Raw genomic sequence first — 26,403 nt, 5'->3', positions numbered from 1 at the left:
GGTGATGAGATGATCTGGAACAGGTGTGCCACTCTGCTGCTGCTGCTGCTGCTGCTGCTGCTGCCATGCCCACAGACACACACACAGGAGAAGGAGCAGTTGAGGGAGAAAAGGAGGGGGGGGGGGAAGCAGGTAGGGAGAACCAAACAGAAAAACAACAGGACTACCACAGTAGCACCATGACAGAGGATTGCTTCGATAAGAGGACTAAAGTCTCCCTGAGACAGCCACGTTTTTGTAAGGATAAAAAAGTCTAGATTATTAAAAGTTATAAAATCATTAATGTGTGCAGCATTGGGGTAGCTGGTCAAGGGAGAGCTAATTGTAACTGCATTACACTGGCAGTCATCTTAAAGCAGCACTATGTATTTTGTTGAGGAAATGTTAATGAGCAAAGAAAGATCTTCATTGGCTGATTTTGTTCTGCCTAAACAAACTAAATGAACAAACTCTCTTTGTTTTAATGACTGAATAAACTGAATAAACAAACTGACCTTAAAGGACAACACAATTTATACTGTTTTACTTTGTTTATATGTTTATATATATGTATACATACATTGGTTTATATACCCTGCCACCTTTCTACCTTCAAACAGTGTTCTGGGACCTTATTTTCCTCTGAGAACAGCTTGTTTATTCACTTATGGAAAAAGATTGTATCATTACCTTAATTAATATTGTAAATATTAAAATTCTGAGTTTGAATTTCTTCTACAAAACTACATACAGTAGTGCCACTTTAATGTATAATGAGGCACTATGTTTTATAAGCTCTATATTTTAAATGTTAAATCTTAATATACAATGTTACTAGTACTTATATACAGTACAGTAAATGTAATGCCTCTGTAGTGGAGCAGAGGTATAAAATTGACATTCTGAAGTAAAATACCTCAAAACTGTACTGAAGCAGAGAAGCTGATTTGTTACAGTAGCAATCAATATCATTTATGTAAAGTTGAGCCCACAAGCAGTCTGCCAGTCTGTCCTGAATTTAGACTACATACAAACCACACAGTGAGATCAGGTCAGGTGCTGTAACCAAGTGTTGCTGCGTCTCGGCACCTTTAAGCACAGACTCACACCGTAAATGTAGCAGCGGTTAGAACATGTATAACAGAGGTCAGCAGTATCAGTGCAGTTAATATGCAGGGTGTCTCACCTGTCAGTTGAAGAAGCCTAGTTTATGTGTCCAGAGGAACGTGACTCCCTTTCCGAACTGCTCCACGCTGAGGAGCGTCAGTGTGCTGTACAGCGGCGAGGGCGGACCTGACACTTTACTGCAGGGGAGTCTGGACTTCATTAAGGATTTAACACAGTTGTCAGAGTGACTAGTCAGAGAAGGGTATTCTAATTTTGTGTTTGAATTGAATGAAGTGACTGAGTTTTACTAAGCAGACAACATGTGTCTCCCTCCGTGTCTGGTATAGTGGTATGTTCCAGTGATGGCTCAGTTGTGTCCTGTAGTTCATCAGTCCACCTGTACACTGTGACTGTTAACTGGACCCAGCAGCAGAGAACCACCCAGCTCATTTAGAGCAGATCAGACAGGATGGCTGCACCTCAGAGAGGAGATCTGTCAGCATCTGAGAGACGGATCCTGCAAGTTATTGCTGCTGGTGAGTAAAAGGCCTATAAGGTGATACTTTCAGCTTTCTTCACTCACGCACACATATATTTTTTCCCCCAAGTATAGATTTTTTTATTGTGAAATCTTTGTTAATAACAAACATGTATTTATACATTGTATTCCATTTACAATACTATGTAAATATTTAGGCACTTAAGATAATTTTGTGGCACTAAATATGATCCAAACCATGACATTGCACTGTATTCAAATCAATATTTACCATGTGGTTTTAGTGATATCACTGTGTGCATTTGGAAGCCACTTTTAGCCACATTTTAGAGATAAAATCATGGTATATAGTGTTATTTGTAAATAATTCCTAAAAAGTATAGTGAACACAACTTTGTAATTTAGCCTCACTTAAAGGTCAAATACACTGTGTTCAATTAATCCAGCTAATTAATTTCAGTATAACCTAGACAGTATTCACAGCAGGTCAGATGAACATGCAGCATAAAATTAACCATTAAGAATAAGATTTCCAAGATTAAATGACTGATGAATGATTATTTATTAAGGTTTAATAAAACCTTAGTTTCCTATAATAATAATAATAATAATAATAATTAATAATAATAAAAAATTCTGGCTGTACGCACAACACTCAAAAGCTTTTCTGTATCAATTTTTGGTGTAAAATTGAGGAACAGTTTGAATGCGGAGTTAAAGCAATGTCAAAACACAAACCGGTTTAAATTTTTCTTTTTTTTTAAAAAAGAAAAAAAGGTACAGGGATGCAGAAGGGCTTTAAAACTCACTAGGTGATTATGATGGTTATTGTATTGGTTGTTCATTTATTTATGAATTTATTTATGAATTTATCCTGAAAGGAATGCAGGTATGTATGTGTATATATATATATATATATAGCCTATGCTGAATTATTAGCTAAAGATTAATGGACACAGGGTGGGATTATATAAATTCACACATCTTCCCACTTAGAATTGCCCATTTTCTTATGCACTATTCTGTTGTTGGTTTGTGTGTTTTTGGTTTTTGGTGTTTGTTTTTTTTTGGCAGGAAACATTTTAGGAAATTACCAGGATGGCAGCCCCATAAAATAAAACCTTTACCCAAAACCTTATAATCAGAATAAGGTGTACTCCATCACAACTCCAGCCAGGACTTGAACTTTACAAAAGTCATAGATGCAATTAAGTCTCTCCTCTATTGTTGCCTATATATTGCCTCTATGGTCTCCATCAGCTACATTTTACAGTGATACTTTTTTCTGCAGGTGATGTACAGGAGGCTGCCCAGCTGCTTGCAAGCAAAGAAGTACGAGTTGACTGTTTGGACGAGGTATGGAAATTAAAGAAAAAAATAGCTTGACTCAGTTTTGATGCAGTTTTAGTATTCTATAATCAGTAATTTCTGTTGGTCAAAAAAATCTCAGTAGCTTTCTCTGGAGTTTTCAAAATTCAAAAACAATAGTAAGTGGAGTAAGATTTTTTCAGTTTTGTCAAACTCCTATTTTTTAATATTTAAACTGATCTCCAGGTTTAAAGGGAAAGTCCATTCAAACAGTGAGATGAGCTCATATGTATCCCTAAAAATACAGGTTGTCAAATCTTTCCAAACTGTGACCCTATTTTACATCCTAAACTCCTCACCTCCAACAAGTGTCCACCTGCCAAGACCATGATCTTCAATATGAAGATAATGAAGAGCCTTTTTTTGAGCAAACATATACACTATAAATATATGAGTCTTGTTTGCTTATGATGTGAGCCCAAACCCAAAGTTGAGAAAACTCTGCTATGACCCTTTTGAAATATTGTATTGGTTTGTGGTGCTCAGAGTGATACAAAATTACAGGAGGGCTCACATTGTTTCATGAAGATGACTCGACCCACCCCCCCACCCCCCAACTGAGCATTTTCTCTACCCACAATGCAACAGTTATGTCACTGAAACATATGTTATCCATTGTGATGGAGACATATGGAAAAGACTCTTGAGAGGCAGTAGCAACCCTCAAAGGTGTTTGATAATAGCATCATGCCACTACATGTAGCTCACAGAGTCCTTCAGACTGCCTGTCTGTCAGAATCAGGTGTGGTTAAAGAGCTTCACATCACTGCCCACACAGTCACCTCTACCCACAACAAAAGGTCTTATGTGTGTGACGTAAGGCATATAAGGACATTCACAAATTAATAATTAAATCCAAAGTTTGCTCATTTGCCTGCAGGACAGCAAAGCTGCTGTTGCCCTGAATCAGGTTCAAGTAAATGCTAATCAAATAAAATAATTGAATTCAAATTATTACAAAATGTTGTACAGCCTCACAGAACATTTGTATAAAAACTATAATATGGGACCTCACCTAATTTTGCCTCTTATTTTATTTTCATTCATCATTATTTTCAATGATGATGAAAATGATGGAATTCCCATCATTTACAGAGGCCAAGCACCAAATTGTTGTTTTCACACATACTGACTACATTTTCTGCTGCAAGTTAGGATTCATGATATCAGTAGTGTCTTTTTTGGGTGTGATACATAAAGCATTGTGTGCATGTTAGGCACATGAACAGTTTCCCCAGTGGTTTCTGAGGTGGAGTTTATTGCTTGATAAGTGACAAATGATCCATTGTGGCTCACAAGAATATCTTGGGATAAATATTAGATATTAGGTTAGCTTGCTCACATGAGGGAGGGGGATTCATGGGTAGAGCATCAGTGTTGGGCTAATTAAATGTTGTTGTTATTATTATTTATCGTTTTTAAAAACATTTTTTACAATTTCTATTTGGTACTAGTACATTATATTCTTGTTAAAGTGAAATTTCAGTTACATTTAAATGTTTGAAAAAACAAAAGCTTACCCACTGCTCCCTGCAGTAACTGTGATCCGTGTTGAAAACCCAGACTTTAGAAAAAAAGGATTTCTGAAATCAGGATTCATCATACTGTTCACTTTTTATTGGATGCTTCTGAAATTATTGGGGCTCACCAGCAGTAGTTACAGTGCAGAATGTGTGGACAGATGAACACAGGCAACCACTGATACAGTGTCAGGTACACAGTCTGTCATAATATAACTATTGATTTTAATTTTAAACTCATATTTCATATTTCATTTCCTGTACACTATATTCAGAGGAAAACATTATATATTTTTTATTCCACTACAAGTATATGACAGCTATAGGCACTTTGCAGACCACTTTTCTAACATATGAGACATTAGCTACATTTACATAGACGCTTATTTTTCATCAGAATAAACGCCCAAAAGGTATAAAATTGTAACTACCTCAATCAGAAGAGACTGACCCAGTCCATCTTGATCTGAATGAATTTTCAATCAGATGAAGAGGGGCGATGTAAATCTTTGATTTTAGGAGAAATAGGAAAAAAGGTTTAAGGATTATTCAGCTGGAATCCACCGAACCAGAAACACAAATACTGTTCCTAGGACACCATGTGGGTCCATCTTGAATTAATTGAATTTTTTGTTTAAAGTTGGAAAAACAACTTCTTACTATTCTTCTTTGGTTATATATCCAGCAGATTAGACACTTAACAGCAGGTGGGACCACTTTGCACATGCCAAAAAAGTTCCGTTTAAATACATAAAGCAGATAAAGCAAGCCCCCAGGAAGAGCGCCAGACTTTGAAGCCAAATTCCGTAGTGGCCAAACTGTGTAATTACAACGCCAGGTGATGCAGTGGGGCCCAAAAAGATTTTTTTCCATAAGCTTACACTGTGAAAGAAGCACCTGTAAAGAAAACATTTTTTTGAGCGTCACAGCATAATGTACCATCCTGGATATAATGCACATCTTATGGTATCACTTCATGTAGCATCAATGTAAACAGGTGCGGCTAACTAGGAATCTATATATACATATATATATATATACTAACTCCAAATGTACCCCCCCACCCCCCTCTACTTTATCTCTTAAGAATGGTATGACTCCACTGATGCATGCAGCCTATAAGGGCAAGGCAGACATGTGTCGTCTGCTGCTGCAGCACGGGGCCGATGTTAATTGCAACCAACATGAATATGGATACACTGCTCTCATGTTTGCTGGCTTGTCAGGTAAAACTATGTGTGTCACTCAGTTTTGCTGCATCTTTTGTAAGGCTCGATTTATTTTTTTTATGAATTAATCTATTAAATCATTTTAGGTTAGATATTGTTAGACATTGTTGGTACATTGTAGTGTTGTGTCTCTAAATATCAAACCAGTGTTTCCTCGTCCTGCAGGAAAGACAGACATCACCTCTATGATGCTTGATGCAGGAGCAGAGACAGACATGGTGAATTCTGTGGGTCGCACTGCTGCTCAGATGGCAGCTTTTGTAGGTGAGACAGGCAAAGACTGCTAGTTAATTAGTGCAGGCGCTACATCTTAACCCGTACATTCTCCTTTCAGGCCAGCATGACTGTGTTACAGTGATCAACAACTTCTTCTCGCGGGCAAAGCTGGAGTACTATACCAGACCACAGGGACTGGAGAGGGAGCCCAAGCTGCCCCCCAGGCTCGCAGGACCCCTGCATAAGATCATCATGACCACCAACCTGAATCCGGTCAAGGTGAGGGCTGCTTCTGAGCTAAAGCGTGCCCACTTAGTCACAGGCTCATGAGCATGTCATTTTGTGACCGATTTTAAAATACAGTAGTATAGGCCAACGCTATTCAACTTACTGTTTTGCGCTCTTTGCTGCTAACATTTGAAGGTGCTGTAGATGCTTCAGCAGTGCTGCTTAAGTAGCTATTATAAGGTGACCAGATTTCTGAAATAAAATCCGGGGACATTTCCAGTTTGGTAGACAATATATCATTAAAATATTCAGTGTCATTATCTATTAAATGAAAAACGGGGACAATTCTGTTTTTACATACTTTGACCATGTTAAGTTGCAGTAAAAATGTTCGCTGTGTTTTTATATTTAAAGTTTGTGGATTAATATTCCTGCTGGAGATGTTAAAGGTTGAGCTCATTTTATATAGCTAATGTTGGCCAGTTTAATCAACAGCAATGCATCATAATCTTTGAGATCATTATGTTTGTTGCATCACTATCCTGTGAGAACCACATATCTCTATAAAGTCAGAAACACAATGTGTTTTCAGCTGTGACAATGCATTTTCCAGCTAATCGAAGAGGATTTTCAAAGAGTTTGAGATTGTTTTGTTTTGTGAGGCTAAAAATGTTGTGTAGTTCTGAGGGTTTGTGAGGGACCAAGGTGGCAGGCATAAGGAGTCACAGGCGGCGATTCAAGAGGAGGGTTTTAAACACCCAAAAGAGCTTAAAAACAGGTTACAAAATATGCAAGTTTTTGATTCATAAATGAGGTTAACTAAATAGAACTAAATTCAGGCTTTAATAACTTAAAGTGGGTCTGTACTGGGTGCACAAACTCGACTACGCGTTGAGGGTGTAAATAATGTCTGTTCAAATCAATTCAGGATCTTAGGGCTTCCAGAAATGCTGAACGAGCTGTTTGGAGCCATTTGATGTTTTTTTCTCAGTTCATTTGTTTATGTTTTAAAACAAGTCTCCAGCTACTTCAGTTGTGGAGAATGGAGAATACTGCAATGCTGTTTTACTGTGAAGCCCCGGAAATGTTTTGTAGACTACGAAACTTGCCTTGAATTTAATCAGCATGGGGTTAATTAAGGAGTATGGTTTAAACCTGCTACAATTGAAAAGTGGCTTGAGATAACTTTTTGTGAACTGGCACTATATAAATAAGCTTTACTTGACTTGATGCTCTGTCTCAGTCAAAGATATATGTATATGTATATCTGCCCTCAGAACAGCTCTGCTCAGAAATGTTTGTCTAACCAAGTCTCCAATCTGTCAGATAGTCATGCTAGTGAAGGAGAACCCTGTGCTGGTCAATGTGGCAGCTCTGGAAAAGTGTTACCAGGTGATGGATCTGCTCTGTGAGCAGTGCGTGAAGCAACAAGACATGAACGAGGTTCTGGCCATGAAGATGCACTACATAAGCTGTGTGCTGCAGAAATGCCTGGCCTTCCTCCAGAAACGAGATGACAAGTTGGACGCACTTGTCAAGAGGTAAGACTTGGAATGGGTTTGTCCCTTGAATATACCAGCAATACTTACAGCACTCATTTTACAGTTGGTTACAACGTATACAGCTGATGGCATCAAGTCATTGTAGTGAATAGATTAATATGTGGATTGTTATCAAAGGCCCACTTCTTATCTTATGAGCCACTAAAATACTGTGTAATAAAACGATTAAAAGTTAAAAAGTTGCAAGACCCGCCCTACTCTGCCTTCAATTGGGTGCCTTTGTTGGTTGCGTTCGCCAAGCTTGACTCAACCTGTTAATTTATATTGTTGCATGGTTATATCTGTTTTTCTTGTTTCTGATATGGTGGTTTATGAGCTGTAGTTTACCCAGAAAACACACTGACCTCTTCAGTATCCATCCGGGTCTACAGCTCCTCCTCTCAGGGTCAGTCATCCTCTGGAGCAGCTCTTTGCTCCCCCATGTCTCTGGGCTGAACAGCCCGGTTGCCCACAGGGCTGCCCTACTGCTGGGCTAGTTAGTGCCAAAGGACACTGTAGCTGCAACAGCTGAAGAGGTTAGTGTGTTTGCCAGGGATACTAGAGCTCACAATCAGCTGTATTAGCTTGTTTTACTGACCAACCACAAGAAAAACCCCAATATAGACATAATCAATTAACACCACAAAACAGTTAGGAAATAACTAATTCTTGTCACAATTTTGGTGTGATTAAGGAGTTAATTCATTAAGGTCCACAGATCTACGGATCTAACATCCCATCATTTTTAGAACACTGACATGTACCTTTGACTTCCACCTCAGTCCATGCTTAATAGATCAGTTTATTTTGATCTATAATGACCTATAGATCAATAGGTCAAGTAGCCACCGGGTTGATTAGTAAGTTCACCCTCTTTGGGCCATAGATATGTACAACAAATATTATTGTATTATTGGGAAAACCAATAAAAAAAAAGAGAGAGAATAAAAATATTATTATTCAGTCATAACAAGTGCCATTTAATTTATTGCTGCTTTAATGGTGCTGCGTTCTAGCTTGTTGAGGGGGAGAGACAGTGATGGCTTCCCACAGTACCAGGAGAAGTTCATCCGGGACTGCATCAGGAAGTTTCCTTACTGTGAGGCCACACTCCTTCAGCAGCTGGTGAGGAGCATTGCACCAGTAGAGATTGTAAGTGAAGAAGATATCAGAGGATTGAAGTTTAGTTGTACATAAAATATAACTTTTAGCAAAAGGCCTCAATAATCAATGAGGAGGAATATTGTTAGAACAGTCATTAGCAGGTGATGATAGCGGGTGTTATACTGTAGGTTGCAGAGAAATCATTATTTTTTTAATCACTGTTGTAAATTTTACCTTAATAGACCATTGCATCTTGTTTCCAGGGCAATGACCCAACAGCGTTCTCCGTGTTGACCCAGGCCCTGACAGGTCAGATGGCGTTTGTAGATGCTGATTACTGTGCTGCATGTGGGGAGAAGGGAGCAGACAAGAGGTGCTCCCTTTGTAAAGCAGTAAGTCAAAGTCTGTTAAGAGCTGCAATCTGTATTGTACTGGATTTCCTCAAATTGCGATCAGGGCAATGATTTGAAGCAGGCTTATATTTGATATGGGCCTTTATATTTAATTCCCTCAGTTTGATAAGTATATTCAGTCATATTTTAGTACTAAGCCTTCTTGTTTTCTGATCCACTCCTATTTGCCCTGTTCAATTTTTAAACACTTCCTGTATCCATTTTAGATTGAGAGCCCCCTAGTATATCATTGCCGAATCCCATCCTTTCTAAAAAAGACTTTTATTGTGGAAAAAGTTACTGCCATCATGTGGCACTTGTATGTTAACACAAATTACAGTTTGGCTGGTATGTTAACATACATAATATGTGGCCCAAAGTCAGTGGACACCTTACCATTACCCAGATTGTGAGAGTAATCTTTTCCTTTTCGATGTATTTTGCTCCTTGTGGTTCAAAAGTACAGGATATGCACGTGTCTATTTCGCTTAAGCATCCAATGAGTCACACCTTTATCCTTGTAATTACAGTTGTTTATTCTCCAAAGATTTTACACACACACACACGCTTTCTGTGTTGAATTAGCCCACAATAGCCCTCATGCATGAATCAAACGTATGCACAGATCTTATAATGTGTCAATTGTCAACGATCAATCATTAGATACAACATTTGTGACCACTGAGGACACAAAATGGGTATCCAGCAGCAGTTCATGGACTGTTAGGGTCCAGGATAACAAAAAATGTCCGTGTTAGGATGGCCCTCTTCCCCCGGAGGGAACCACAGGTGTTGGTAGTCACCTTGGTAATCCACCTGTTTTTCCTCCGGGTGAAACTAGGAGGACGCAGATAGCAGGGATGGCGGAGAAGGGCTTAGTAAGAACAGTTATGGCATAGGGGGACATCTGTAGTGGTGGCTGAAGGCACTATTGGGCTACATTAACTGTATCTTACTGACCACTCAAAGCTGTTTACAGCATAAGTCAGACTGGTGGCAGAGGCTACCTTGCAGGGCACCTCCTGCTCATCAGGAGCAATAACCATAAGGCTGGATTTACACTGGATCAGGCGGTGTGGCGACAATGCAGGTTTTCCCACACTGTAACGGACTGACTGTAGAATTTACAGTAAATACCTGGCAAAAAAGTCTTGTAAAATTGCTGTTAATAACTGTAAAAATAATTACAGTATATTACCGAATATCTTTTACAGGTTTTTGTTGTGCATAAATTACAGCAATTTATTGTTGTTTTACAGGAAAACAACACAACAATACCCTCAAACAAACCACACCAACATAACATTGTAAGTATCCATAACAGAATACACCAAATTGAGTGTATTTAGCTGCTTCACAGTGCTTTTAAACCACTCCTTACATTGGAACTATTTTGTTTGTGAAAAACATTCAGGAAACGCACTGGAGACTCACCGTGCAGGCCACCGAGAGGCTCCAGTGCATAGTAATACTGTCAGTCTGTCATATACAAAATTGTTCCGAAGTAAGGAGTGGTCTGAGGGCACCATAAAGCGGGTAAAATAAAAATCACTAAATATTAATTTAATATGTATTCTGTTGTGGAACACTAAACATGTTTTGGCATGTTTGTTGTGGTTTAAAATGTTCTTTGGTAATTCTCCCACTTTGCTGCTGCTGTTGTTGTTGGGCTGGTTAGGAGACCTCCAATTAAAGGACTCTATGCCCAAGGCTATGACCATGCAACTACATCACTACTGGTTGGCAACTCGTACAGCCTTGTGACCATAAACTCGAGCCAACTATTCTTATGACTCTGTTTTCCACAACAAAGCGACTTATTTAAAACTTGTCTGAGTCTCATTTGCAGTTAATTCACCTAAATGCTCAGTTTATCCTAATGCAGAACTACTTTCAAAATGTCTGCCATTATTACACAAGGAAGTGGTTCTGCAATGGGATAAAAAGCAATTAGATGAATATTTTTTTTTTAAACTTAAAAAAATCATGTCAAAGGGATTTGAGTACACTCCATTATAAGTCTTGATTGTCTATTTGTTCTTGCAAATGATAAATAAAATAAAATCAAAATAAAATCTCTGTTACTCATGATGGCAAACTTTACAAAATAATGACCAACAAGTATTCTACTTCAAGCACATAGTTACCTTTGAATGAATTCCAGTGTGCAAGATGCTTGCTCCTGGTACACCAGATTGAAGTTGTAGTAGCTTGAAAACAAAACTGCCATTCCAGCCACGAAGTTGGGATGTGGAGGCACAACCACGTGACCCTTGATGCTCAGCATCCAAACGGTAGTTGTGAGAACTTCACCTAAACATAAATAAACAAATGGTTTACATGCTATTTTTGGGTTGATACCATTTGTTACACAGATTTGGTATTAAATTTAACAATTTTTGACCACTCAAGAATTGATAAAAATTGTCAATAATCCTACCAAAATACCACATTAAGACACCAAGACCTTGAGGAACACCATAGAAAATGCGTTCTGTCATTTGTTATCAAAAATGTTTGATATTTTCAGATTTTAGCAAGAACTGCATTTTTCTGCGATACATCATCATCACACATGAATTGGGCTCATTGAATCCAGTCTCAGCTTTCCAGCCAGACCAAATTTCTGCAAATCCAAGATTGTTTAAGGACCCCAGTGTGCAGAAATATTCAAATACACCATTTTAAGAACAGGTGAAAATAACACACGTGCACTGCATGAGAAAAACTGCATGGGATTATCATAAAGTGGGCATGTCTGTAAAGAGGAGACTCCAGGTTACATACACAGCCCATTTTAATTCAGATATCTTGAGGTGAGAGGTCAAGGGACCCCTCGTTTTCACAAACATTAACGATAACATTAAAATAGAGACATCAAGAATGTCGGCTGATCTAACAGAGCCGGCTTAATGTTGGTCTCTAGTTCACAGAAGAGCTGTTACAATTAAATATCAGCCGAAATTAAAAGGTTTTTTCAGGGGCCGTAAAAAGTCATACATTATTGTGATTTAAACATTATCTGTTAAATCAAACAATATGTTAATGGAGTCTAGAAAGTAGTAACACCAGCCCTGAAGAGTGTGTGAACTCGGGATAACGCACTGTCCGACTTACGTTATGGGCTTTTGGTTCAATAACACCATTTTTCGAACTATTGGGACTTCGGAATAACATTAGTGGGCTGTCTGCAGTCCCCCTGTTCTGCAGGCGATATGGCTAATACATGTCACGTTAAGTCAGCTAGCTTTAGCTTCACCTAAGTTGACTTTAGTTCGCTAGTGTTAGCTAAAATGGTGAAGACTAATTATTACAGTCAGTCACACACAGATAAAACAATATTGTTCTCACCAAAGACCTGACTCCGTAGCGTGGCCTCACAATGGCGGAGCTCACTGAAGTTGTCTGACTGTCCGCCTCGTGTCTACTTCATGCCTAAGTGATGTTAACTTTACAACACAGACATGGAAGGATAACATTAGCAAACAATGTCTGGTTGCATTGTAACATTATATCCACTGTCCTTTTTACTTTGATTGACCATTAAACTGCTTCGGATTGCTTGTTCAAAAGGTAAACTAACGTTAACAAGTTTAATCACATTTTAATTTTGTAGGCTATTTATGATAGTATACTTAGATATTAGTGACGAGTGGAGGACAATGTTGCTGCTCCTCTGCAATCCGCCATCATGTCAAGCTTCTTCAAACGGCCTTGTGCAACGCATTCAATGTCAACAGTAAATACCTGTACTACTGCATTATTTACAGTCAAGTGCAACTTGCCTGTAATTTCACAGTATATTACTGTGGAAAAATTCTGTCAGCTACTGTAATTGTTTTGGACCCATGATGCATTGTAATATACAAGTAAACTTTATAAAATGACAAAACAAGAAGTTACTGTAAAATTTTACTGTAGAAATTACAGCAATTTGTTACAGTGCATTTATTTTAATGAGGGCAGTCTGTTTTGGCTGCGGTGATGCCGAATCCAGGAGTTTATCCACCCTTGATTTTTTAATGGGCCTGTATTTGGGTCCAGCCTGTATTTGAGGAAATATGGTTGTTATCACGTCATCAAATCCCCATGTTCTTCCAGGTCATGTTTTGTTTCTATGTCTTTTAGGTGACTTACTGCAGCTTGACATGCCAAAAACTCCACTGGTTCACCCATAAAAGGATGTGCAGGTCTCTGCAGGAGCAGGATGCTGACCTGGAGAAAGACACTCCGAGGCTGAAAGAACTGAAAGGTGCTTATCAGTTATCTGTGTTCTCAAGTTGTGTACTGTACACTTGTAGGTCACAATGTTGTGAATGGATGCCTGTGCCCTGTTCCCCATACTCTCTCTGTATTTTGTATGCAACCTGATGCCTTCAAGTACCGGTCAGGTAGACTGCATGAGCCAGCTTCTTTATATTTTGCTTAAGGGAACGATGTTGATAGGTTTTTGAGTGAGTCCCTGGGACCCAAAGGTGGTCATTTAGGTGGGTCCAAGGGAAAAGGAGTGGGTACCACAAAAATCTAGTTTGTTGACTAATTGTAGTGTTGAACTCACGTTTGGGGAGCCTTGGTAGTTCTCCTGGTAGAGCATACACCGCATGCACAAAATGTTGAGTCTGTAGTAGTGGCTGGGATTAGATTCCGTGAATGCCGTCCCCCCTTTCTTACTCTCCCCATTCCTGTCTAATCTCCGGCTATCGCTATCGTAATAAAGGCACAAAAAGCAAATTCATAATAAGAATAAAGATAATTACTAAAAAGAAAACTTGTGTTTGATGTTAGGACTGTAACACTGACCTAAAGTCATCTGATGCCTGCCGGGTGTTGAGCTCTTTACAGTCGTCACTTCAAATAATTTTCTTATTTTTACTTTGGATGTCAGAGTATTGCATATGGTGTGCAATATAAAATACAATGAAGACAGTAAACATTGTATATCATTGACTTCCATCTAATGGCCTCCTCGTCACCTCAGATTTAAGTTGGATCTTCAAAACCAATAAACCCAGAACTCGACTCAATTGTTGGACACTGAAACTGCAAGAGTTCACCGTCATAGTGAAATATCAAAATGTACAATACCATATCTGATGCATTGTCAGGAGCACCTGTTGATCTCTCCAACCATGGTGCCACCATGAAACCATCAAAAAGAGCGTCCACAAGGACCTGCACATTTCAGATAAAGACATCTGGATACAAATCCAGCAGTATAGCTCAGGCATACGGCCCAGGCTGTCACTGGGCCATGGGAAATGATCCATTGTCTTTGTCGATAACTACTTTCGGTGTATAGAGTTGTTTCCTTTAAGATGTGCCACAGCGTCTTAAAGGGACTTTGAGGCCCAGTAGACTCAGAACTGAGTCCCAAGTTTTGCACTACAGGCGAACCACCATATCAGAAAGTGAACCAAGTAACAGATCTACAACGGTGTGTTTTAGGGAACTTGAAAAAATCCAAAAGATACCAAAAAGACAAAAACCGAGGGGAGCAAACACTTGAGGAGGATCAAGTATGGCTCAAAGCTATTCAAAAGGTTACAAAACCACCTCTGCTAAAATAGCACCAAGATGAAGAAGACCATACAGAGTGGTGAGGAAAATGAGCTCTCTGTGCTATATGAGATTGTTCTGGAAGATTCAGGAACAGATCTTTGTGTCATAAATGTTGCCCTACTTAAACTTTGTTATCCCACAGCTGAGGAATGGGAGAAACTAGGAAAAACAATGTTCTATCTTGTCTTTTGCTCAATAGATGATACATCGAGAAAATTGCAGACTGAAATCTAGTTTCAAACTCTGCCCAAGTGGAAATCTCTAGCCAGCAGTGGCTTTCTCGTTTAACCATGAACGCCACTGCTGACTCCGGTCGCATGTTAAATTATGTTGTTAGGGTATTTACCTGCCAGCGGCCGGAGTTTACCGGGAAGGAAAATTCAGCAGTAAATGCTTGCAGTTGGGTCAGTTTAAAAAATTGTACAATAGGAGCAAGCTCACAGACATTGCCATGGGCTAGACAAGATGTGGATATGTTTTTGGAAAGCTGCTGTTGACCATGGTCTCTGTGTGGGTGACTGCGACACAATGACACAAAAATGGTGTGAATAGAGGTGTCTTCAGTGAGGCCATGCAGGGAAATGCTATCCAATACTATTGTATGATTTGACTGAAAGGGAACCCTCAAGATTATATTAAAATTAGGGAGTCGTTACTGCATAAGGCACCTGCCATTTCAGTTGCTATATAGCCTACATTATGTTGCTTGGGCCTCTGAAGCCATTAGTTGGCATGTTGGTAATCCACACTTGAATACAGAAGTCCTGCTGTAGGAACTATGAAACAGTTCTGTATTGTATTTCATCCACTGATAGAACCACTCTAACAGTTTATTTTCATAGCCCACTTTAAATGTGTTTCAATAGTTTTATTCACAGATTTGTATCCACTTCAGATTCATATTCGTGTGTGTATCTTGTTTCATTTGACTTAAAAATGTGATGCAGTTCAGCAGCAGAACAGTGAAGTCTTCAGCCAGTGCTGCATGTCAGGCTGCTGTGTTATTAAAAGTTTAGTGTGCCCTATTGTGTTAAATAGACATAATTTTTCTTCCTCTGCTTTTAGATGATGAAAGTGACCTTGTGATGGAGACAGCCAACTTCCTGCAGGAGCTGTGTCTGCGGGCAGAGGAGAAGGTGGCAGCTGCTGGAGGCTGTCCTGCAGAGCTGCTGGCTTGTCCCTCCACCTCAGCTGAGGGGCCGTCCTGCACCCAAGACTGAGGCAGGACAGCCAACCTAGTGTCCTGAATGATGCTGATCTCTTTGTCAATCTTCGCAAAGGTTACATATGGAGATGTGTGGCTGAATGTGGTTTTGTCAGCAGGGCCAATCCTATCTTGTATATTTCACACCAAGCCATGTAGTTTTAGATTATAAGTGATACAAAAACTGCTCCAGGTAACTGGTCACACCTGCAACTGCAAATACATTTCTGAGTGGAGCAACTGGTCACTACTGTGATATTAAGGTGACCCTTTTATACCAGGGTATCTCAAAACATTATAAATTAATTTAACCTAGGAAAAGGTTGATCATAGTTTAAAATAAGGGAAACCATAATATTTGCCCAATGAGGAGCTGGAGAGCAGGCATTTGGTGCTATTATAGGGTCATATTGTTAAAAAAAGAAGCTAGAACTCAGGCCCAAGTTCTAAAACCGGGTCAGGAACCTTTGTTTGCATATTGTTCCCCATCTCTCTCGGCCTTCATTTCCTGTGATTGCTTTACTGTCAATACTTAATAAAGATATAAGTTGCCCATGAGTAATAAATAAACAAGGCAAGAACATTTTTCATATATACTATCCTATTGCCTCAGAAAAGCATTGATATGGTACGACTCTGCAAAAACCCAGATTACGCTCAAAGACAACATTTACAGTTTTCAACCTCAGGTATAAATCTTATGTAGCTGGCATTTCTTGACCATTAAATTGATTTGGTGATAGCATTATCTGTACTGGTAACAATGTCAACAATGATTGAGTTGCAGCACACAAACACCAGAGTGGCCCATTCCAGTCAAGTGGAGCTGCACCAGGCCATCAAGGGCCTCAAATCCACTGTTTTATACAGTATGAAGGGAACACTGTGTCATCTGTGCCTATGTGACAGTAATAAGGGGCAGTTTCTCAAACCAATTTTTGTTTTGTGTTCTTTTTTTACAAATGCATAGATATACTGAAAATCAAGTTGTGAACTGCAGTGTAAGACATGTGGGGTTTCCCTCCACTGCATTCATCATGATTTAGGAGAGACTTTGCTTTTGAGTGGTTATAAACCAAGCTGCATATTATTTGTTTAGCCAGTCACATAAAAGAAAACATACAGTTCAGTTCTGTACAAATGCAGACATGAACAACAAACTGATTCAATTTATTAAGAAATACATTTACTTTACTTTATTTTATTTTACTGTTTTCTGAACCAAACTATAAAAATAGTGTTGTGTCATGTATGCAGCATTTTATAATATGAACTTAGCTGTGTTCTTTGTGTGTATTTTATGATGTGATGTGTATTTTATCTTTTTGTGTTGTCAAAGCATCGATGTCTATCAGTCGCACAAAATTGTGGAATTGAAGAATGTGACGTATCTGTAGTGGTGACTGCTACTTGGCCCATTATCTGCCTTATCCTTTAAAATTAATAAAGTTTGCCTTCATCAGAGGGAATAGCTCAAGTTATTTTTACAGCTAAACTGACTTGCATACAGATATCCAAAATACAGACACTAAATCATTATAATGTTATGCTTTCACAAGGCAAGGCAAGTTTAATTGTATAGCACAATTCAGACACAAACAACTCAAAGTGCTTTACAGGGGAATACAATTACATTAAAATACATTAAAAACAAGTGCAGACATTAAGACATCTGGATACAAGTCCAGCAGTATAGCTCAGGCATACGGCCCAGGCTGTCACTGCGCCATGGGAAATGGTCCATTGTCTTTGTTGATAACTACTTCCGGCGTATAGAGTTGTTTTCTTTAAGATGTGCCACAGCGTCTTTCTGTTTGCTGCTGCCTGTCCATTAAAAACAGGCAGCAGCAAACAGAAAGGTCTTCAGCCTTGATTTAAAAGAGGTGAGAGCTTGGCTGTTGAAATTCAGGTCTGAGTCCATCATTACACCAAGGTTTCTGGCTCGTTTTGTAGTTTTCAACATTACAGATTGAAGCTGAGCAGAAACTGTTGGTCGTTCTTCCTTAGCTCCAAAAACAATTATTTCAGTCTTAGCTTTGTTTAACTGAAGAAAACTCCGACACATTCAATCACTGATTTGTTCAATGCATCTACTCAGCCCTTGTACGGGATTATAGTCCCCTGGTGATATGTAAATTTGTGTGTCATCTGCATAACTGTGGTAACATATTTTGTTGTTTTCCATTATCTGAGCTAGAGGGAGCATACACATGTTGAATAGCAGAGGCCCTGGGCTACTTTGCATCACATTTTCATCTGCTCAGATGTGTAATTACCAATAGACACAAAGTAGTCTTGATCATTTAGATAGGATTTCAACCAATTTAGTGCTGTACCAGAGAGTCCCACCCAGTTTTCCAGTCGGTCCAGTAGTGTATTATGGTTGACCGTGTCAAACACAGCACTGAGATCCAGTAACACTAAGACTGAAATTTTGCCACTGTCTGTGTTTAAATGAATGTCATTGAGGACCTTGACAAGAGCGGTCTCAGTGCTGTGATGTGGTCGAAATCCTGATTGGAAGACATCAAAACAGCCATTTATTATTAGGTAAGTGTTCAGCTGTTGAAAAACAGCTTTTTCAATGATTTTATTTAAAATTGGGAAGTTTGCCTATAATTATAAGTCTCTTTTTATAAATGTCAAAATGAACCTGGAGATGTGATTATTTGCCACCTGCGCTCAGTTTTTTGACATTCCTTTTTTTCCCATTTTGACCAGAGTGGCATCTCTCCAAGGAGATTTTTTTCTTACCAGAGACCACCTTCACTTTAGTGGGTGCAATGGCATAATTGACATTTGTCGTTTTAGAACTGAATTGGTCTACAAGGTCATTGACAGAGAACCTGGAGAGGGGAGGTGTGAAAGAGAAAGCCTGAATGAATATGTCACTGGTGTTTTCAGTGATGTAGCATTTTGAACATTTCTCACAGAAAACACCTATCAGAGAGAGAAACATCAGATACCAGGAGCTTAGAAATGTTCAGACCCCTGAAGATAACCAAGTCTAGGATGTGGCCCCTGTTGTGTGTGGACTGCGTCACATGCTGAGTGAGTCCAAGTTATAAAGGACACAACACAGTTCTTTAGTCCATCTGTCCTCAGGTTTGTCGTCATGTATGTTAAAGTCACCAACAATAACACACAATCATAGTCAATGCAGATAAGAGACAGTAGCTCAGCAAAGTCATCAAAAAAGTCTGTACAGTATTTAGGTGGCCTGTAGATATTTAGAAATATAGCCCGAGAAGATGAGTTTAACTGGAGAGCAACATATTCAAAATAAGTAAAATTTCCATAAAACATCTGCTTGCATTTGAGTAACTCATTAAACAGAATACTAACACCTCCTCCTATTTGATGCATTTGTAAGGGAAATTCTCTTAGGCAGAGAGTTGCTAATTCTTCAAAGAATTTTAGACTCAGCGTGATGAATCAGATCTCTTTAATACATGACATCAGCCTGACAGACTGCATCACAGACTACACACATTTCTGTGTGGAGAACACTGTGCCTTCCAGGAAGGTACAGTGTTTTCCCAACAACAAACCCTGGGTGAACTCTGGGATTAAAACCCTACTAGAAGAAAAGAGGAGGGTTTTCAGATCAGGAGACAAAGAGGAAGTGAGGAGAGTCCAGAAGGAGCTCAGGCAGGAAATAAGGAAGGGGAAAAGCAGCTACAAGAGGAAACTGGAGCAGCAGCTGGAGCAGAACAACACCAGGGATGTCTGGAGACGACAGAAAAAAATATCTGGTCATGTAAAGGTGGAGGGAGAGAGCAAGACAGCGGAGACCAGGACTGGGCAAAAACTCTTAATGACTTTTTTTGCCGTTATGAGTCCGGCCCTACTCCCCCCTCCTCCCACCCTGATCGTCCTTCACACCTGTCAAGTACAACCCCTGCTCTCTCTCGTAACCTGTCTTCTTCTTAGACACCCCTTTATCATGACTCCACTCCCTCCCCCACTCCTCCCAGCCTTCCATCCACTCCCCCCCCCCCCCCCCCCCCCCCATGACAACTGACCAGGTGAGAATAGAAATGAGGAAGATCAAGGCGAGGAAAGCCACAGGCCCTGATGGCATCAGCTCCAGAGTGTTAAAAGACTGTTCAGACCAGCTCTGTGGAGTGGTCACGCACATCTTCAACCTGAGCCTTATGCTGCATTCCAGTTACATGGGAGACCACTTGCCCGAGTTGCTCTTACGCGAGAACGTGACATCATGTCCTGGCTTGTAGCACAAATAGCGTTCCCGTTTGTCTCGCTACATGACAAGTCGGAAGAACATGGACGCCATCAGGGTAGTAGCAGGCTAGTCATTGTTATTGTTATTGTTAGCTACATTAGCCTCTTTAGCAAACAAGCTCGAAAACAAAACTTTACATTGTATAATGTACTCTCAGGAGCACCGAGTCGGACAGTGGATATTCCGACCAAAAGGGGGCGTGCCTCGGTGAAATGTCGCGAGACAGCTGCGAGATTTACCACTTTGCAACTCGGGCGAGTGGTCACCCATGTAACTGGAATGCAGCATTACTCTGGAGAGAATCCCTGTCCTGTGGAAGACTTCCTGTGTGGTCCCAGTTCCAAAGTCTGTGGACCCCAAGGAGGGGTAACTTCTCACCTGATGAAGACCATGGAAAGGATTATTCTCAGGCACATCCGTCCCCCGGGTGAGCATGACGCTGGACTCCCTTCAGTTCACTTACCGTCCTGGAATTGGGGTGGATGACGCAGTCATCTACCTACTGCACAGGACACTAACAAACCTGGAGAACACTGAACGCACTGTGAGGGTCATGTTTTTTGACTTCTCCAGTGCTTTCAATACAATACAGCTGGCGCTTCTGAGAGGGAAACTGGAAGGGACGGGAGTTGACCAACACCTGGCTGCATTGACTACAGACTTTCTCACCAACAGACCACAGTATGTGAGACTAAAGGACTGTGTCTCAGATGTGGTATTATGTAGTACGGGGGGCCCTCAGGGTACGGTGCTCTCTCCCTTCATCTTCACCCTCTACACATCGGACTTCACACACAACACCGTGAACTGTCACCTCCAAAAGTTCTCCGATGATACAGCCATTGTTGTATATGTGTCTGAGGGGAACGAACAGGAATATAGGGGGGTCATCAATGACTTTGTTAACTGGTGTGAATGCAACCACCTGCATATAAACACCAGTAAAACAAAGGAGATGGTGATCAACTTCCAGAGGGAAGACACCACATATCACACCAGTCAACATCCAGGGTTTGGACATAGAGATGGTGGCAAAATACAAATACCTGGGTGTTCACCTATACAATAAACTGGACTGGACTGATAACACGGATGCCCTGTACAAGAAGGGCCAAAGTCGCCTCCATCTGCTGAGGAGACTGAGGTCTTTGGGGTGCAGAGGACATTACTCCAAACATTTTATGACGCTGTGGTGGCATCAGTGCTCCTTTATGCAGTGGTCTGCTGGGGAGATAGCACGGACAGAGACAGGGAGAGACTCACTGGAGAGAGCAGAGAGTTGGGTGGCATTCAAGGTGGTGAAGAGTGGAAGTCCCTCCTTTTGAGACTGGAGGACACTCCTCTTTGGGGGGTGAAGATGGCGGCGGTGAAGATTCCTCCTCCTGGCTCAGCGGACTTCTATGATCAGAGCTTATCTCAGGCAGTAGTAGTTTTCCTCCCGAGTGCTGTCTTATCGGTTGTTCTGGTTTGTATCACCTCTTGCAGGGGGAAGTGATGTGTGATGCACAGAGTAAAATATGTTGGAGGTTAACAACCTTACTCCTGACTTGTTAAGGCAAAATCCATCTGCCTTAAAGAGGTGTCTGCGTTCCCAGAAAATGTCAAAATTGTCAATAAAGCTCACTGATTGAGCGACAGATGTAGCTTTGAGCCATCTGTTCAACATCAACAACCTTCTGAATCTCTCATCACCTCTTCGGACAGTCGGTAGAGGGCCTCTGACAAACACCACAGTATTGAGAGATCTGACTTTGCTCAACAGATCACTAAAGTCTTGTTTCAATACCTCAGATAGTTGCTTCACAACATCACAGGCCCCTGTGTGTTAAATGAAAGATTTTGCCATTGGATGTTCAGCAGTGAGGTCCAGAATTCTTTCTGAGATGTCAGAGACCAATCGTTGGTAAAAGAGAGGACTTTGGTGTTCTTGCTGCAAAAGCTTTTTACCTCCTTCATAGCACCATCAGACACCATGAGTGTTTGAGGCCCAGTCATTAGCTCTCTCTGTAGCCCTTTACTTTTAGATTTGGTCTCATACCTTTCCTTGTTCATTGAGGATAAGGTGTTTTTCAGGTTGTGGGACGGAGAGCTTGCGAGGTCTTGTGAAAGTGGAGCAAATCTGTTCTCCAGATGTATCTTTATTACTTACTTACTTTTTGTTTTCGCTGCTGTCCATGGCTGTTTCCTCCTTGGTACGTGGGTTGAGGATGCACTCCTTTCAGATGACAGTGCAGGCCAACCAAGTCACATCACAAATCTCAGGGCGCTGGGCTTTGCCTGTTACTCGTTCTGCCATATCCGAGGGAAATGATTTATGTTGTGTGTTCCAGCAAGGAATAATATTCCTGGATTTATTACCCAGTGCACAGTCCTCCTGTTTCGTCGTGTCATTGTTGGGGCTAATTACCTGTGTGTTAGCAGGCTCTTGTCTGCTGTTGTCCATTCACTTCCACATTTACTTCTATCTGGTGAACCTTGTTTTCCAGTACAGCAATTTTTTGAATGATCTTCTGAAAATCGACCACAGTAAAGGGAGGCATTTTGATGCTAGTTAGCTTTAGCTGCTAACAGGCTTGTGCTAATTCGTAGGCCACATTCAGTAAAAAATTTGAAAAATAAGGCGGCAGCCTACTTTATCTTCAATTAATTATAGGGCCAGTGGTTTCTAAATATCCAAGAGTTGCTGCTTGTAATCTCTCTGTGAAGAAAAAGAATAACAGTAGAAAAAATGCAAGCAGATCACTGAAAATACCAAAGACAGCTAGTTGAGATGTCTTGTTGGACACACAGATGATGACAGACCCAAAAAACAGGCAACTAAAAGCATCATTTGTAAGAAAATGTCTGAATTGAAGGTTGCTCATAAAGGTGCAGGAGGAGGCATAACCACTTACCGCTACTCAATGTACTCTTTGCTGTAGCTATCTTTGGCTTTAGTGACTAGCTACTGTTAGCAAGTCGCTCAGTTAGCAGTGGGGCTAAGTGGCCCTATGAGCTGATGGCAATCTGCCCGCACTCCGACCTCTAATGACGTTGAGTCACCGTGGCCAATGGGGCTCAGCTCAACTGGGCTCAGCAGCTTCCGTGAACATGGCTGGACACCAGACGGGGACTGAACACCTGAACACAGCCTCTGAGACCGACAGACACCAGTCTGAAGACAGGGGATACAGTACGGAGGTGATTAACAGACCAGGACCAGGACTATGAGTCTGGTGATAAGAAAACATGGCAGGTCGGGACAGGGGAGGCATGAAGCGGCAGAGAAGCGACATGTGGATTTAAGCAGAGGGTGAAAACACTCTTACTCTGTGAACTAAGAGGTTTCTTTTGGTGGAAAGACAAACCAAAACTGTTTTGCTGAGTTTGATTTAGTTTATGTCCAGTTTGAATGAAGTGTGTTTTACGATGAGTAAATGAGGCGATTAAGCTCATCTTAGTTCAGTAAAAGAGGGACACTTGAATTCAGATGGTGTACGGTTGTATTTTATGTCAAAATAGGTGTAGAAATAATTTTTTTCTTCACATTTTGTGAGTTTATTTTGTTTATTTATTAGACTAAGTAGTGAACTTGTCTTTTCGTTTGGTGATTGCGGTAACATGGACAATGAAGGAGCTGACGGGGAGCAGCTGATCGGAGGCAGCTGCATCTCATTTGTTCATCAGCTGCTGCAGGACACCAGAGAGAAGCAATGCTGTGGAGCTTCTCGCCGCATGAATTAGTTAACAACGTTCATCTTAAGGAGGTATGTGTAGCGCGGGATCATCCCTATGTTCCCCATTTTGTATGTGACCGGGGAACATAAGACCCTTTTTTAGAAAAAGGGTCCTATGTTCCCCGCTTTCCCCCAAAAGGGTTAGGGTTAGGGTTAGTTACTTAGGACCCTTTCTTAGAAAAAAGGTCCTATGTTTCCCGGCAACAGTGGGGAACATAGGACCTTGTTTTAAAAAAAGGGTCCTATGTTCCCCGATCGGGGAACATAGGACCCGGGGAACATAGGTACGCTCCCTGTAGCGCTACCACCATTTGATGGCCATCAAAGTTTGTGTGCACACATAATTGCGTAATCCCATGCATTAGTTGCAAAGTGGATGAACAATAAACTTTGTATTGATTTAGTTGTTGCAACCTGTTGACTGTTGGACTATTATGCTGGAAGAGTGTGTTGCGGATGTGGACATTACGTCAGCTGCGAATGGGTCTCCTGCTGGCAAACTGGACAATGTGGCCAGCTCTACTGAAACACAAATGATGGGCAAGCGGGTGGTTAAACTGTCTGTTAAAGCACTTGCTGAAAGGTTTGACAGACTGCAAAATGTCAGAAAAGCTAAGCTAAATAAAGCTAGCAATTTAAAAAAATGATACAAGGTTTAATGCAAAATGGTAAAAAGTCTGAGGTACAAAAAGCTCTTGATGGGTTCGTTGAATTGTGTGATGACATAAGGTGTATGCATGATTCTATAATGATTTTGTTGCCATATGAGGAACAAGAAAGACCCAAAACATGGTTTAAAGCAAAAATTATGTTCAATGATGAATTTATTGCTGAAACAAAAGAGTGGGTGTTAAGCAATGAAAATCGTGTGTCTGAAAATGCAGGTGCTGGTGATCTAAAATATGACAATGATGATATAAATCCAAATGACAGTGTCTCTAATGTTGGTAAATATTCAAACAAAAGTGTCACCAGCAATAAATCAAGTACCACTTCTTCTGCACAAATTAAAGCTGCAGCAGAAAGAGACGCACTTGTTGCTTGTATTGCAGCTTTAAAGGAACAACATGCATTGGAGGACCAAGAAAAGCAAATAAAGAGGAGAAAGGAACAGCTCAACTTGGAAACGGAGCTCGCTGCATCTACTGCTAATTTGGCAGTGTTTCAGACTTCGGATGGACATGGTTCCTGTCAAACACAAATGGACGGCATGAACTCTTATTTTGAAAGGGAAAAGAGGAAACTGGTACAACTTCAAACACTTAACCCTGTGGCAAATAATATGAGCCTGTAGCATGGAAAACAACACAGCAAAATGTTGGGTCATTGCCACAGAGCAAACAGCTGGTGATGGACATTAAACCAAACCAAACTGAGAGGCAGGCCTTTGTTGCATTAACGTAATATGCAGACATACAAGACCAACATCATCAGGAAACATTACAGACTTTGCAACCTGGTGCAACAACTGCTTGTGAAAATCGAACTCAAAGTCATCAAATACCATCTGGTGATATTGTCACTATTATGCACAAGCAAACTGAAATAACAGCTGCTCTTGTTCACCAACAGCGCCTACTGTCTCTGCCAGCGCAAGATATTCCCATATTTGAAGGAGATCCATTTCGATATAAAGCTTTCATTAAAGCATTTGAACAAGGAGTGGAGGACAAAGCTAGCAGAGCTGACTGCTTGTACTACTTGGAACAGTTTACAAGAGGACAGCCAAAGGAATTGGTTTGCAGCTGCAAGCACATGGATCCGGCACGGGGGTACGATGTGGCAAAGGGTCTTCTACAAAAACATTTCGGAAACGAGTACAAGATTGCTGCTGCATATATGGAAAAAGCTTTAGCTTGGCCAACAATAAAAGCTGAGGATGTTAAAGGTCTACAAGCCTATGCTTTATTTTTGTGTGGATGTTGTAATGCGATGAAGAGCTTCAGTACATGCAGGAGTTGGATATGCCAACCGACATGAGACCGGTGGTTTCTATTGTGCCATATAAGCTCAGAGAACGATGGTGAGCTATAGCTCATGACATCATGGAAAGATCCAATCAAAGGACTCGCTTCATTAATGTTGTTGTGTTTCTGGAGAAACATGTGAGCATCCTGTCTGACCTGATCTTTGGAGATATTGCTTATGTATCACAAAATACACTTGGCTTAAGACCTTCCAACAAGTTTAAGCTACAGGCAAAGACCAGAGCAAAAGGAAATAGTTTTGCTACTATAGTGACATCAGTGGATTCAGATGAGGAAAACACTGTGACAAATAGCTCGAGAAAAATGGGAGAGCTTGCAGTGTCATTCCTGTTCACATGCTCACCTTTTGGAGAAATGCCAACAGTTTAAAGGGAAGAAGCACAGAGATAAGATTCACTTTTTAAAGGAGAAAGGAATCTGTTTTGGATGCCTACATACTGGACAAATAAGCTGTGACTTTAATAAGTGCTTGATCTGTGAGGTCTGTGATCAACAACATCCCTCTGT

At 40.5% G+C, this 26,403-nt stretch overlaps 1 protein-coding gene across 1 annotated transcript; it reads left to right on the top strand.

Annotated features, from left to right (window-relative positions):
• Positions 1–1,555: 1,555 nt before the first annotated feature.
• Positions 1,556–15,962, top strand: LOC140993506 (ankyrin repeat and MYND domain-containing protein 2-like). Its single transcript, XM_073462963.1, has 10 exons — positions 1,556–1,622; positions 2,877–2,941; positions 5,561–5,699; positions 5,868–5,966; positions 6,037–6,197; positions 7,473–7,687; positions 8,704–8,839; positions 9,055–9,183; positions 13,312–13,435; positions 15,808–15,962. Exons 1-10 carry the CDS (start codon positions 1,556–1,558, stop codon positions 15,960–15,962), a joined length of 1,290 nt encoding a protein of 429 aa, XP_073319064.1.
• Positions 15,963–26,403: the final 10,441 nt, after the last annotated feature.

The sequence above is a fragment of the Pagrus major genome, chromosome 3, assembly GCF_040436345.1.
Source record: "Pagrus major chromosome 3, Pma_NU_1.0".
Taxonomy (NCBI): Eukaryota; Metazoa; Chordata; class Actinopteri; order Spariformes; family Sparidae; genus Pagrus; species Pagrus major.
The sequence above is the reverse complement of the archived record's forward strand: the minus strand, read 5'-3'. Positions and strand labels throughout refer to the sequence as shown.